Source organism: Lagopus muta, chromosome 9 (genome assembly GCF_023343835.1).
Source record: "Lagopus muta isolate bLagMut1 chromosome 9, bLagMut1 primary, whole genome shotgun sequence".
NCBI lineage: Eukaryota > Metazoa > Chordata > Aves > Galliformes > Phasianidae > Lagopus > Lagopus muta.
In genome coordinates, this window is record NC_064441.1 from 9,950,298 (window position 1) to 9,965,371 (window position 15,074).

The 15,074-nt window shown below is 47.5% G+C and overlaps 1 protein-coding gene across 9 annotated transcripts in view; it reads left to right on the forward strand.

Annotated features, from left to right (window-relative positions):
• Nucleotides 1-10,292, forward strand: part of TP63 (tumor protein p63) — a 143,484-nt gene extending 133,192 nt beyond the window's left edge. For all 9 annotated transcript variants that reach the window (XM_048955073.1, XM_048955076.1, XM_048955071.1 and 6 more), the window contains 4 exons: nucleotides 4,508-4,665; nucleotides 5,510-5,654; nucleotides 6,536-6,629; nucleotides 7,907-10,292. In XM_048955073.1, coding sequence (XP_048811030.1) covers nucleotides 4,508-4,665; nucleotides 5,510-5,654; nucleotides 6,536-6,629; nucleotides 7,907-8,203 — 694 coding nt within the window. In that variant the 3' untranslated portion in view covers nucleotides 8,204-10,292. The remainder of the gene's footprint in view (nucleotides 1-4,507; nucleotides 4,666-5,509; nucleotides 5,655-6,535; nucleotides 6,630-7,906) is intronic.
• Nucleotides 10,293-15,074: the final 4,782 nt, after the last annotated feature.

A 15,074-nucleotide genomic window follows, 5' to 3' on the forward strand; every position in this document is an offset into this window, starting at 1 on the left:
GTCAAATCAAGTATCTCTTTGCTTTGTTTGGGAACTGCAAGAAGTACTTTTAAATCACAGAAAAGATAATTTTCCCTCTGTGCCTTTTTATTTGGGACAAGAAAGGCAACACTTATTCTCAACTCTCACCCAGGGAAAGAATCTGAACTGCAAATGCAGCCCAAATGTGGGCTTGGCAGCGTTAGTCCTTCCAAAATGGGTTCTTTACATTGGTTCTGTCTGCTTATGGATGGCAATGTGGAAACACTGGGTGGAGTAAATACTGGGATAAGGGTACCTAATGCATATCAAGAGGTTTGCTTCAAGGCCTGCCTGCTGGTGAGTTCGAGGAGGCAAGCTATCGAAGGTGTCAGGTAGCCACAACCCACCATCAGGAGGTCCCAACTGATGCTCCGGTTCACTGTTTAGCCTGGCCTGTGTGAAAACTCTTGTATCACTGTGGGCAATACAAACACAGCACCTGGGACTTGCACAAAGCAAGCAAGTGAATTAGTTGGATCCCTCTGTCCTCTGGAAAGGCTCTTATGTTCGTACACCTTGCTTAGAAGTGGATGACTGTGAAGGTGGTCTTAATGGTGACTCTGTTTGCTCTCCAGCTAGAAGGTGATTATCTTAGGAAGTACAGCTTTTTCCATCAAATAACCTGGAGCTGGAAGTAGTCAAAATTGCTTTTCTGTCTCTCCTCTGCAGCTAGACAAAAGAACAAAAACCCTTGTCTCAGACAGCTGTCTTTCAGATTTTTCACCTTTTACTTCAGAGAAGTAAGCCTTTCAAGGAATAAGCAGTTAATACTGGGCCTTCTCAGTCAGGTCAGTCTTTGTCAACTGGTTAATGTATATCCACTTGCAGCTGTATTCCCTGAAGAGCATTATCACATCCACTGCTTACGTTGGGAAATTCCCAAACCTGATATCTAATGGGAATTATTAGTTCCACCCTTGTCTCTGTGCTGTAGCTGCTGTCTGCCATGTGACAGCCAGAGCTTCTCCTTTCCATGCTCAGTTGGTTACTAAGCATGCAAGCCACTTCAGTGGTCAGAAAGATGCGCTGTTGGTTGCTTAAAGCTGCACCTTTTTGAGATGTGAAGAGCAATCTCTGCTTCTTAGTGTCCTGTTTCATGAGCCTTGTAAATGGGTGAGTGCAACTGAGCATGTGTTATTTGTGTCATCATTAGACATGTTGGCATCCCAAGGTTATGCAGTCCAGTGGGCATCCCTACTTGAAAAAAAGTTGTTATTGGGCGTACAAACCATACATGAACTTAGGGTGCAATCCTTCTGTCTTTGCTGTGGCCAACATAAGGAAAAGCAGGCTGGGAACTTGGGTCTCTGCATTGTGAGTAGCTCTAGGTCTTCAGGGACGGCAAATTGTAGGCGCTGGGGCTGGGGGAATTCTTACTCTCCAACTCTGAGCTGTCCTGCTCTTGCACTTAGTGAAACTTCGTCATTTACATGAATGCTGCTTACATTATGGTGTGCTTATCTAAAGTTAATGAGGATTCCTACTGAATCAGATAATAGATGTATCCAAGCAGTTCCCTACCTCTGGTAAAGGGCTGATACCTGCTGAGCTGGGAAAGCACAGAGTTGTATAAGGTAACCTGTGAACTGAACTGTGCTTAATATGTGGGAGAGTAAGTTCCTTCCTGACCTCTTGAGATGATCAGTATATGCCTTGAAGCATGAGAGTTGATTGCCCTCATATAAGCTTGCATAACTACAAACCTTACTGGATAAATAATTACCTTGCCACTTAAAGAGAGAAAAATCAGTTGCAGAATGTGACTCAGTGCCTTTTGTATCAGGCTGTTCCAAGAAGTATAATAGTCTCTTAATTGAAGTCCTTATACCTTGATATTAAAATGCATTTCATTGGCATTGATATCAAAGAAATGTTAATGCTTCTACTTCTAATCTTTCTTGAGATGTAGTATGTGTGATTTTAATGAAAATCACTGTGCATGACATTCTTACAATATCTATTTTTTAAAAAAGGAAAAAAAGCAATATATTTTAAATGAATCCAAGAACGCCATGTAGACTGTGTGTTTAATACCAAAAACATTTTCTTGTGTTTCTAAGGCTGTTGCTATATTGATGTGTGACATGAATTTTGAATAAAATTTTGCATCTTGGTTTATCTTGGGACTCTTCTTTGGCTAGATGGTTTTCCTAAGAACTTCCACTAGATGGTTGTCCGTAGAACTTTCACGTCTGCTTATGTGACTGATCTAATTGAAAATGATTGTGGGTACAAAAATACTGTACTGTTGTTTCTCTTTGGTTTTATTTGCTTGATTCTTGATTCTCTTGATTCTCGTAAGTACGAGTGAGTTAAGAATGGAGCCCATAAGCTGGAAGTGGAAGTATGCATTTGCTTCATGTAGCATAGGGTGCTTTGAGTTGGCTTCTGTCTGTTTGCTTTTTTTTCGGTGTTCTGTAGGAGCCAAACTAATTTCAATGAGATCACTGCTGGTAGCATAGGGAGCACAGTTAGGCCCATTCCTGACCTCCTTGGAGACTCTTGTTTTGTGCCAATAGGCTAAAAGATGGTATAGAGCTGTGAACTCACTGAATAAAACCTGCCCTGAACTTAACTAGTCAAAAGCAATCTCTTCTGGGAAGTGTCTGATTCGATGCAGAGTTTCGCTGTGGAGGCTGCTGTACACTATGACTTCCTCACTTGCATATCATGCAGGCTTTGCCCTAAGAGAATACTTGGGTGCATTAACTTCAGCTGAAGCTCAGGCTGGGTTCATAAACTTGTAAAATGGAAATATTAATTCTAGTCCTAAATCCAGAGGCCTTTTGAGTTAAGGATGGCATCCATCTAACTTGAATTTTATGGCTAGCCTTAACTTTGTAATTGGTGAGCTGAAACCTCTGATCTGAATCGTTCTCTTCACTCTCAAAAGTTGGGCCTGAACTTCATGGCTTGGTTTCACTTCCCCCTGGGAGTTGATGCTGTCATTAATATTAATTTGTGAAGCTTCTTGTGCTTTCTACTTCCTTGAGTCTATGAAGTTTGCTGGATCTTGTCCTGCATCTTCACTGCCGAAGGACAGTTCACACCCTTCAGTACCTCCTATAATTGTGTAATTAGCTAACATTTTTTCATGGCCTTAGATATTCTAGCCTGTTAGCATAGACGTTTCTCCACCCAACATTACGAGCTTTGAAAGTGCAGGAAGTTGGAGACAGTGTAATTGTATGAGACTTGACCTTGAGCGCTGAAGGCTTTAATAAATTACCACGAATAAGCCTTTTCTTTCCTTTGCACTTATTGTAAGCAGTAACTGTTCCCTTTGCGTGGAAGGAAAGCCAGTTCCCAGGAATTGGTGTGTAGCCAGTTATACCCAGATAGACAAGTTTCCCGGTGGGAAATAAGAGGGAATGTGCCCTTTCACATGCACTGAGGCTGAGTGAGCACCGATCTCCAGCGGGCTTGTGAGGGTATGTCATGTTTGGGAAGTGTGCCTGCTTCCTGAGTGTCTTTGCCCCGTCTTGTGAATGCCCTTGGTGTGCAGAGAGTGAACCTGCTCTATTGGCACGGCAGCCCTCTGTCAAGTGTGCTGGTGGGCCCACTTAATGATCGTGTTCTACACACTCCAGCTAAGACCCCACTCAGGATGGGCTGCCATAGCCGTAACCCAAGCTGAAAGCTGGGCTGCTGTTCTTAAGCAGCCCCAGGGATTGCTTATGAGGTGGGATTGCAGCCCTGTTGAGGCTGGGGAGGGAGGAGCTTGCCAGCAAGCCTCTGGCTCTGTTCATGGGTATGCTGGATGGAGTCTGGGGCTGTCTGGGCTTGAGGGAGGTCAGTCTGTTGTTGAATGGTTGCAGGAATCTGATACTCTCCACAAGCAGCCTGCAGGGTCTGGATGCCAAGTTCTCTTCAACACCAGCAAAAGCTGCATCTCAGCATCTTGTTCCCTGAGGTGGGGGGAGTCTGTCCTGAGCAAAGAGCCTCTGCTTTTTACATACACACGTGGTAATAGTTTGATTATGTGAACAACTGAATTTTGGAGGAAAAAAAAAGGTGATAAATGCTTCCTGCTCTGAAAATTGTCTGAAATCAGATTTTAGGATTAGATAGGATGGCATGAGATAGCTTTCTCAGTTCTTTTTCTTTTGAAAAAGCATTTGACCACAGAGAGCTTGGCATGGAAATATTTTTTTCTCCAAGTTCTAGCAACTGTTAGCTGGCTTTGCATATGTTCTCTTCAACAGTAAAAGCTATGTGGAAATGTTTTCCTTAAAGAAAAAAATCAGAACCAAAAGCAAAGCTTCTTTTTTCTTCAGTATTTCCCTATTTTGTACCTTGAATCCCCAGAACCTCTGGCAAATCTCTTAGTTCTTCTCCAATGATATTCAGCTGCAGCTCTCCCATGCTGTTGGTAATTTCACTAGCAGTAGCTCAGCTCTGCCTCAAACAGAGAAATGTATTCTCTTGGATGTGCACTCCTGATCAAGTGCTGTGATTCCTGTTGTAATACCTCTTTCTTTTGCAGGACCTCCATTCAGTCACAGTCATCCTATGGCTCCAACTCGCCACCTCTCAGCAAGATGAATAGCATGAACAAGCTGCCCTCTGTCAGCCAGCTCATAAACCCCCAGCAGCGCAACGCACTGACCCCAACCACCATCCCTGACGGCATGGGAACAAACAGTAAGAGACCCTCCTCCTCTTTCTCCTGCTCTCTGCATGTTCCCTGCTAATCTGGGGAAGGAGACTCTGTATCTCTGAGGTGCTATTGTGCCACAGGGAAATCACCCCCCCCTTTTCCAAGCCTTCAGCATCCTGCTCTGAGTCTCACAGGGATGACAGAGCCCCTTCTCAATGCAAATCTTGTTGGCTGCACTGCTGTCTGTCTTTCAAGGTGTCTCATCTTCCTTTCCCAGCAGAGGAGTTGGAAATGTTGGCAAACTTTTCCCCTCACTTCAGTTAAGGCGCTTCTTAGTTTCAGAGGAAATATCTGCAGCTTGCAGCTCTGTAACCTGCTTCCTCCTGGCTGCTGAAGACTGCTCAGCAGCCCTGTAAATCCAGGATGACAGACATGGTTCTGGGGTCTAAAAGATGCTTTTTTTGTTGTTGTTGTATTTCGAAAGTGCTGGGCTCTCGCCCACACCTGTTGCTGATCCCCCTTTGGGTGCTCAGTGTCTCTGAAACAAAGCTCTTTGGCTTCTGTATTGGGTTACTCTGCTGGCTCAGTTCCTCTCCTTTCCTGCAGCAGAGAAAGACGAGATGCCCACAGCTCATTGAGGTTTGTTACTGAGCCTGCTTGCAATGGAAGGTGATGCAGAGGCAATGCTATCAGCAGTAGCTTCAGTAAAAGGAGAGCAGCAGAACTGTATGTCATCTGGTCTTTGTACAGTCATTGAAGCCTTAAATATGTCAGCAGCCTACTCTGCAACAGTTCAAGGCTGCTTGGGCTGTGATTGTGCTGTGCTGGGAGTGAAGCAGGGTGCAGGGATGCTTTGATAACAGTGTGCTTCCTCCTTCTCTCCTCTAGTTCCCATGATGGGCACCCACATGGCCATGACCGGCGACATGAATGGCCTCAGCCCCACACAGGCGCTGCCTCCTCCCCTCTCCATGCCTTCAACGTCCCACTGCACTCCCCCTCCTCCATACCCCACAGACTGCAGCATTGTCAGGTGAGCAGAAGCAGGCTGCACATCTCCCACCTTTGGGGAGCAGAGGAGTCGTGCTGGGACCCTGAAGGGCCCTGCTGGGTTCCTCACTCCATTCTCCTGGAGCACTGGATCTGGTGGGTTTGGCAGTCCTGAGGTTGGCACCCTCTGGGCACCCAAGCCTCAAACTCCCCACCTCTGAGCAACTGAGAGAAACAGGGATTGAAGGACTGCATGAAAGCCAAAGGATGCAGCATCTGCTGGACTGGTGGAGCTGAGGGCACCCTGCACTAAGACAGGGGATCTTGCAGATGTGTTTATTGGCACTAGTATCTTTTTCTCCTGTGTACTTGCAGTAAGCTGTGAATGGGGTCAGGAATGCATCCAACCTCCCTATTGATGTGGCCCCTTTGCCCTCCATTAAGTTGAACAGGTTGAAAGATGCTCCCCATGATCCTTTTTGCTTAGAGAGGAATATGCTGATGTGAATTACTTTGGGTGTGTGATGTGTCTGAGCCCCAAAACAACTGCTTTGGTGACAACCTCGATCTATGTGATGTGCTGCCGTGGGCTCAGCTGCCTTCTGGGTGAAGCGAGCTGGCAGAAGGGATCTTATGAGCCTTCTTGCCCCAAGATCTGGGCTGCAGCATCAGCTTTTGACTACTGCAAAGTGCTGTTATGAGGGTTGTCTGCTAGGCAGCAAGCTTAAAGGACTCCCTCATTCATTTGATACAGCAGCTATGTGGCTTGCTGGCCTGGGATGACTTGGAGAAGGTCAAGCAAAGGGTAAAAGCTTCATCTCCTGTTGCTGCAGGTTGGCTGTTTGTTTGGTTTTTCTGTGGTTTGGGCTGTTGCAGCCAGGGTGATCCTTTTTTCTCTCTCCTTCCTTCCTTCCTCCTCTGCAGCTTCTTAGCGAGGTTGGGCTGCTCATCCTGTGTGGATTATTTCACGACCCAAGGGCTGACCACCATCTATCAGATTGAGCATTACTCCATGGATGTAAGTAACTCCTCACCATTTCCTTTGTTTGCACTCTTGGCCCTGATGTAGGAACAAGTCAGAAATCCAAGCTCAGTATTTTATTTTTGGTGATTTGTTGGATTTAAGGCTGTTGCACACCAGAGAAGATATACTGGCAGGTAAAAAGAGGCTGGACACAATGCCAGCAATAGTGTTGTAACTGCCTTGTCTAGCACAAAGAGAGTACCTCTTCCTCCCCACTGCTGTCCTTTTTAGCCCCCAGAGCGGCCCTAGCCCACATGCCTGTTAATTCTGCAAGGCTTGGTTTCAGTTTACACCGCCCTGAAACGCCTCACTCGCCTGCAGACAAGTAGGCTGTCCAAAAGTGGTCTGCATTTTTCTCTCCCTGCTCTTGTTCTCTGGCCTTGCTTTAACAATCTTCTCTTGCCACTGGCATCTCAGCCCAGCTCTCCTTTCTCTTGCATGGCTCCTCTTGCAGGGTTGCTTCCTCCTCTCCTGCGCCACTGCTCTCTGGAGAGCTGGCCCTCCCATTTCTGCCCCAAGACTTTGCAAGGCTATAATGCTTTCTAGAGTGGGCTGCCTGCCTTCTGCTGATGCTCTAATTAGAAAAGCTGACCCAAATTAACCAAAGCTGGTTGTTTTTGTTTTGTTTTGTTTTTCCAAAAGGCAGTATCACATTTCCCAGAGCTAGGTAATGCTGCCCTCAGGTAAGGTACCTGTAGAGAATACAGGGCCTCAAAATCCAAATATTTCTTCAAGTTTAGGCTTCTGTCCTAAATTTTGGGTTTGTTCGAGTAATTAAGGCAGTTCTAATAGAATCAGACCCAGAGTTTTGAGTACTGGAGCCCAAACTTTAATTGTAAAATCCTTTTGCAGGCTTTGAAATAAACAGTGAAGTTTTCAAAGCTGTTGAACTTCTGCAGTCCAGCAGAACTCTGCAGTCCAGCAGAATCCCCCCACCACAGACAACCAGCAGAACTCTCCACAGTGTTTTGGAGGCCTACAGTCCAGTTAAACTTGTAGCTTTAGGTCATCATACCTTATGCATGAATGTGTCACCTCAGAACGGACCTTGGGTCATCAGTCCTTGCTGCCTCTCAGCTCCATGTGCTTGTTCAGAAGTGGTGAGCCAGCAAACAACCACCTTCAGGATTAGTGGCTTCTGTAGCGCATCGCAGCCACCACGGGTTAACCATAAGCATTTGCAGAGCGGCCCAGAGGCTGCTTCTACCGGAGTCCAGACCCTCCGGATTGCCCAGGGACTGCCCCGTTAAGCCCTGCTCCTTGCCTTGCAGGATCTGGTGAGCCTCAAGATCCCGGAGCAGTTCCGCCACGCCATCTGGAAGGGCATCCTGGACCACCGGCAGCTCCATGACTTCTCCTCTCCTCCCCACCTCCTGCGTACTCCCAGCGGTGCCTCCACCGTCAGCGTGGGCTCCAGCGAAACCCGGGGGGAGCGGGTCATCGATGCTGTCCGTTTCACTCTCCGCCAGACCATTTCCTTCCCGCCCCGCGACGAGTGGAACGACTTCAACTTCGACATGGATGCCCGGCGCAACAAACAGCAACGCATCAAGGAGGAAGGGGAGTGAGCCCCACCAACGTCGCTCCACCCCGCCTGGGACGTGAACTGCTCAGCCCTTCATTTGTCTTCCTTCTGCTACTGTATCCCTGGATGAAGGGCGGCGGGAGCCTCCTCGCTCGCTCACGCTACTTATGCCCTTGATGCTGTCTAGGTCACACTCCTGGACCGCGACCTCCACCCCAGCTCTTGCGACAGAAGGAGCTGAGCGAAGGGGGACGGCGGGTGGTGTTTCCTCAAAAGGTGTCGGCCTTCGTAAGAAGGTGTTGTTCTTGTTTCCTGGTTTCCTTTTTTTTGGTGGGAAGAGGGGCTTCTTTCCTTGACTTTCCAACCCTCGTACACCTTGTGAGTGTCCTGACCTGCAAGCTGTCTCTCTCTCATCCAGCAATCCCACTTTGAAAAGCCGGGATGGTTAGAATAAGTTTTAAAAAGCCCCATTAAAAAAAAAAAATCAAAAAAAAAAAAAAAATCAAAAAAGAAAAGACCAAAGTCGCTAAACCCCAAACTGACAGCTCATCCCAAAAATCAAATGGGAATTGGTCTGCTGAACATTGCACTTAAACAGCCTCTTCCCACAGAGCTCAGTGCTCTGTTCGTGTGTAATATTCTCCAGCGGAGACAGCACGTGCACTTTGCTGGACAGGCCAGCACTTACGACCTCCTGCAACCCACTTCTTCCTATTCCTTTGTGTTCTACAGGGAAAAAAAAAACAAAAACAATCTGCTGTCTTCTCATCTTGAATGTAGACTTCCTTGCATTTCCTGGTTTACTTATTTCAGGATATAAATACAAATACGGCTGTCAATAATTCAGACTTGTCCCCCGCCCGTTGTTCACCATTCTGTACTACTACTGACATTTAAGCTAGAAAATTAGGCTTTGCAACGTGTGCTGCCTGGTTAGTTTAGCAGAAGGATTTGCCTGCCTGTTCTCCAGTTGAACAGAGGACAAAACGGGAGCTGCACGCTGATTGCAGGGCTTGGCCACCTTAAACCCAGGCAGTCCTTCACGTAGATCTTGTTAGATTGGTTTCCTGCCAGTTAAAGGTAGAGCTGTCCTTAGCGATGCCTGCAATAACTGGAGTCTGTTCTGTTGCTGGTGACTACATGATCAGCAACTGGAAGTGGAGAGTAAATAAATACTTGTATCTTTTCCAACAGCCTTGGAACAAGCACCAGTTCTTTGGTACTGCTACTGCAAAAAGTCCTGTTTACATGAACTGAAATGATTTTTCTGTTTTTCTTCATTGGTTAAACAGCAGCTGTGCTCTGAGGCATTTCCTCTATGACTGCCAGTGTCTGTGGACGAGCAACTGAACAGAGTACGTGTTTTCGCATTTATATTGGCCAAGGTAGTGAGGCTGACATATGGAAACAAATCTAAAGAGGCTCAACTAAGCACGGCTGCTTTCAAGTTGGCTTTTACTGCTAACAGTAAGTCTGAGGCTTGTTTGCTGTTTGGTTCTTTACTGGAGAAAGATAGAAAAAGCAGCTTTTAAATATCTTGTCCTCTTACCTTGTTACAACCAACGATTCTGGTTTCAATGCAGAGGTGTTTTTGTGGGCCCTGCTGTGTGCCTCGATATGGATGTAACACGGTTGGCATCCTCTGTCTGTCCCTTGTGCCAGGTTGTATTCAAAGACTGCCTTTTGGTAACTGTGCAAGCCTAGTTTTGGATAGCTCTGAACGGTAATGCAAGATGGTTACCTTGTAAAGTGTGTATATATATATTTTTTTGTATGTGTAATTTGTTTCCTACAGCATAACATGCCAATTTTTTTAAATTTTTTCTTGGGCTACCGGGTGTGGCAGAACCACAATAAAATGTTTTTTCATTTTTGTTCTGTTTTTTTTTTTTTAATTATTATTTTTATGCCAAATGCTTACAGTATACTTTGTAACAAATGACTTGTCGCTCAACAAATATATTTGTATTTTTCATACTGAGATTCCTGTGTTACTTTGCAGTTGAGGGGAAGGGGCAGGTAACTGAGAGCCTGTTTTATCACTTTGTTTTGTAACACTTCAAAGAGCAGCGTCCTAGATTTCAAAGTATTTAACGTGCTCAGTGTGAAAACTTACTATGTCTTTTTTTTTTCTCTTCCTAGTATGCTACAAAAGAAGCGAGTCAGCCTCCTGACTCTGCACGAGAATTAATTCAGCAGGGCAGTGTTAGGCAGGGCAGTGTTAGTGTGGGTACTCTGTGGGTTCCTGGCAGGGAACCAGGTTTGTGCCCTCTGTGGTTTTGCATCTCCATTGTGTAATTCTTCGGAGCTGCTTCAGTATTGTAAGATACTGATGCAAAAAGTCCCTTCGTTCTAGGAACAAGCTTCTGACTACTATAAAGGTTAATGCTGTGCCCGCAGTCTGGGCACAAAATCGTCAGTATCTGCTTTTCAGTTCAGCAGTGAGATGGAGCTTTGCTGCTGCATCACTAGTGATTAAAATATATGCTGTGAAAACTTTTCTATGTACCACTATGGAGCGTACTTCTATGTAACTGGAATCTTCAAGCGAGTTTGAACGGCTGCAGCTTTTACCCTCCCCTGTAGAGCTGTGATTTTGTTGTTGGTTTGTTGTTGTTGTTGTTGTTGTTGTTGTTTTGATACATCAAAGCCTATCGGTTAATTGAGCTGAGAATCTACTGATGCTTCTAGTAATGACAGTGTTTCCTCTACCAGGTCTTGTGTCTGTTTTGGAACGCCTTGTTGTTGAAGTCAATGAAAATAAAAGCCAGATTGAAAACGACATCCCGTTCCCAAGCAGTTTCTTTTCTTGCCTGTGCGCCTCCTTGGAAATGAGCAGGAGACTTTGTCGCTTATCCAGCTGAGCAGCTGGGACTGTGACAGGTTCTCCTCTGTGTGCGTGCCCTTTAATCCCTATAGGCACTCATTGGTGGCTGCTTCTGCAGTCCTAACTTGGCCCAGTGCAGGGGCTGTGGAGATGGTTTTGTGCTATCTCATATTGGGCCCATTTAGTTGCACCAGGAAGGTGTCTGCCTCCCTGCAGATACTCCAGAGGGAGAATTTCCTCTGTGTGTGCTTGCCTTGAGCTGACTTCCCTTTCTCCAGTGGAAGTGGGTATGTCTGTATGTTTGAATTTTGTGCTTCAGTTTCCACCTTTGGTCTGTCTGGAGTGTTGAGTCATATGGAGCTTGACAGTAACACCATCAGTGGCTTCTGCACAGAGCTCATATCTGTCTCCCATGACTTTCTGAGGTTGTGGAAGGGCTCAGGAAGGCAACAAAAGGTCTGTTAACAAACAAAACAAAACCACCCCTATAAAGATCTCTCGAGAGGAAAACTCCATTCTTCCCTATGGGAGTTAATTCCATGCTTACCATTACCCAGGGAATACCTCTCTGATTTCCTTCATTTTCAGTTGCTTCTGTTGCTGTTCTTGGCCAGAGAAGCTCCTGTCTTTGGGTATTGCTGCCTGGAGGCATCGTTCCACTCTGGGTTCTGCTGTGACAGCCAGGGGGTGCTCAAATGTGGCATTAAAAAAGCTAACAAGCTGCTCTCAAAGAGAGAAGTGCTGCTGGGAATGCAGGAACTTGCTGTTTCAGCTCCATGCCTCCCGATGAGCTAACTGAATCAGGTAAAAGAGGATTTTGGTTTCTGTGAACCAGGTAAGCTTGAAATGTGTTTGCTGTTGATTGCAGTAGCTATGAACCATTGCTGGATTAATAATTCTGGCTTATATTACAGCAAGGGTTTATGTGCTGAGGAATCCCACGCTGCTGCTTTTCACCAGCCATATATATATGGATCTGCTGGAATCTTGTCTTTGGATAATGGGATAATTCCTTCACAGGTATGAAGGGTTTTTGTTTTTCTCCTTTACTACCATAACCACTGCAGCCCTTGGCTCTTTTGGCTGTGCCGCTTCCTCCATCGCTGGGGCTGCATGCTCAGACACGAGGTGGGTGCATCCTGGCATGCTTAGTACTTATCTAAGGCAGCTGGGCTGCTACCAACCATGACGGCATGTGAGGGGGATGCTCACATTGTCTCTTCCAACAGCCAGCAGCTGGAGATGGGGGGCTTCCATGCAGACAGAGGCTTTTATTTTTCCTTTTTTTTTTTTTTCCTTTTTTTTCTTTTCCCCTTCTTCTCCTCTCCTCCCCTTCTTCTTCTCCTTCTTTTCTTTTAATTAAAAAGAAAGAAATGGGTTGCTGCCCCGTCCCTGCCGTGCTGACCCATTCTTCTGCATGGGTTCCCTACCGCTGTGGAGCGCTACGGTCGGGGCACCACTGCCCTCTGCCGGGGCCGCGCAGCCGGGGACAGCCTCCCTCCGTCCCACCCTGGAGGCTGCAGCCCTCCACGGTTCCCCCATGCAGCATCACCCCGCAGCAACCATGCTGAAATGCGCTTTACCTTCCTAGCCAGGAACTCCCACAGCAGCACCTGGCTCTGCAGCTCAGTGTGGGGCTCCCACGGCAGCACCCAGCTGAGCCAGTCTGGGTGGGGAGTCAGGCACCCTGCCAGGGCCCACCTGCCTGCAGCTCTGTACTGTGCACCTGCAGGGTGCTGCCACCCTGGGGCTCCCTGCCAGCTGTGTGCTTTCAGAGCTCAGCATGGCTGTAGTGTGGTTTTGGGGAGGGAGAAGGGCAAAGGGGAGAGCTGCCCCTAGCAGTGGATAGGTGCCCACTGCAGTGTGGGAATGGAGATATTTTATAAGGAGGAGATGGGGAGAGAGGGAGGATGGCACATGCTGTGCTGGGAGGTGGGCAGTGCAGGTGCTGGTCTCTGATTTTCTCCTGTTTTTCCTAAATGGCACGTTGAGGATTCAGCTGCTTTCTTCCTGTTTTTCTCCTGAAATTGCTTTTGTTTGTTGGCAGGGCTGTTGGGTTTTGTTTATGGTTGTTCTGTGTTGGTTGTTTTTATTTTCCCAAATCCCTCAGCAAGCGTCTGATTAATTCAGCTTCTGATTCCTTGGAAATGGCCTCTGGAGATGGTGCTGAAGATTTCTACACATGCCATCCAACTTCTGGGCTGCATAGCCCTCAGCACTGGAATTGGGTAAGAAATGTTACAACAGCTCCCAGCACTCTGCAGTTAGGAAAGAAAATATTGCACAGTGCCACATGGAAAAAAAAAAAAGAAATCTGATTAATTAAAGGTGTGGGTGGGTGCACAATTGCATCGAATTATCCATGCGTCATGGCGAAATGGGAGATAAAGGCATGGATACGGTGTGCCAAGGAGGCAACCAAGTGCCACTGGCGTGGGTATGGGGCTGGTGAGAGCTTGAGGGTCACATCCAGCATGGGTTTAAGTGCCCGTGTGCAAATAACTGGTAAGGAAGGCAGTGGTTAGGAGCTTCCAGCAGCTGTGCTGTGCACGGAAGGCTGAGGGCTGGTGGTAAAAGTGGTGCCTAAACCACATGCGTGCTTTGGATTTGCTCAACTGTAAGAGTGGTGACTCAGGTGGAGGGGTGGCTGGATGTGCCCCACCTGCCCTCACTGCCCCCAGGGGGAGGAGAAGCTGTCAGCAGGCAACTGTTCAGGTAGGAATTGCGTGGTCTGGCCACAGGCAGTGGCTGTCTGGGGTTACAGAGGTGCCTGAGGGGGGAGGAAACTAGCTGTAACAGAGATCCCTGCCAGGGACACCAGAAGGCAGGCAAGGACAGTTGGTGGGTATGTTGTGTCCTGTGTAATCTCATCCTTTTGCTGCACAGAGAGGTCTTGGGAGTGATGAGAGCTGATTCCCTCCATCTGTGCTGCTCTGGAAGAGTATGAGCATCCCTGTTGCGAGTGAAGAAGAGCAATGCTGACTGTGAAGCCATGTGGGACTGGTAGAAGGGCAGGGCAGCTGTCTTGTGGGTAGTGGTGGAGGGCCCTGTATCTACCCACAATTGTCTGTTGCTCCCTTCACCCCAATAGATCTTCCCAAGAGAGTGGTCGGGTGCTGGGACAGCCTCCCCAGGATGGTGGTTGTGGCACTAAGCTTGCCAGAGCTCAAGCAGTGTATGGACAATGCTCTCAGACATAGGGTTTGGATTTTGGGTGGTCTTGTGTGAAGCCAAGGGTTGGACTCAATGATCCTTGCGGGTCTTTTCCAACTCAGGATGTTCTATGAGTCTAAGAGTGCCAGGTCATTGTGCTGCAGTGTCCCAGGCCATGGTGACTGCTGCATGGCTGCCTAGAGGATGAAGCAAGGAGCCCTGATGGATTTTTCCCAGAACAGGAAGTATTTCGGAGGAAAACAGCAGTGCAGGGAGGGATCTGCATGGCGAAGCTGAAGGCAGCAGGGAGAGCTGAAGTCAGTGAGCACCAACACCGGTTGGAGCCTGGTGAGTGTAAGGCACTTCTGCTCAAGCTAGAGTTTATGGCAGACCTCAGCCTGCCCCATCCCCTCCTGCTTCTATGGGCTGCATCAGGGAAAGGCTTCCTCTGTCATTTCACACATTTGGAATGACTGCCTCACATTGGAGCTGTTTTCAGGACTCGCTAGACAGTGAAAAAGGAAGAAGAAAAGTGCAGTGGGGAGAGGCTGAGGGCATTCCTTGCCCGGCGCCTTGCTCAGAGGAGCTGTAGGCAGGTAACTGTCACCAGGAGACAGACATGAAACCATGCTGCTCCTGCTGCCTCACCCAGAGCCAGAAGGGATTTTTGGAAACACAAATAAAGGGAAAAATCAGTCTCCACCCATCCACCCCAGTTGGCCAGCAGCTCACATACAGCAATCTCGGTGCTGGCAGCCCTGCTGCAGCACACTGCCAGCTCTAAGGTGTTGAAACGAAAGGAGAGGTGAACAAACAACCCCAGGTGCCTTCGAGGTGCTGGTGAGTTTTGTTTTCCCCTGTTGTGGCCTCCCCAGAAGCAGGCAGCTGTCTCTGGGTGCCAACCATGGGCTCCGGGACCCAGGTTGTGCAGAAA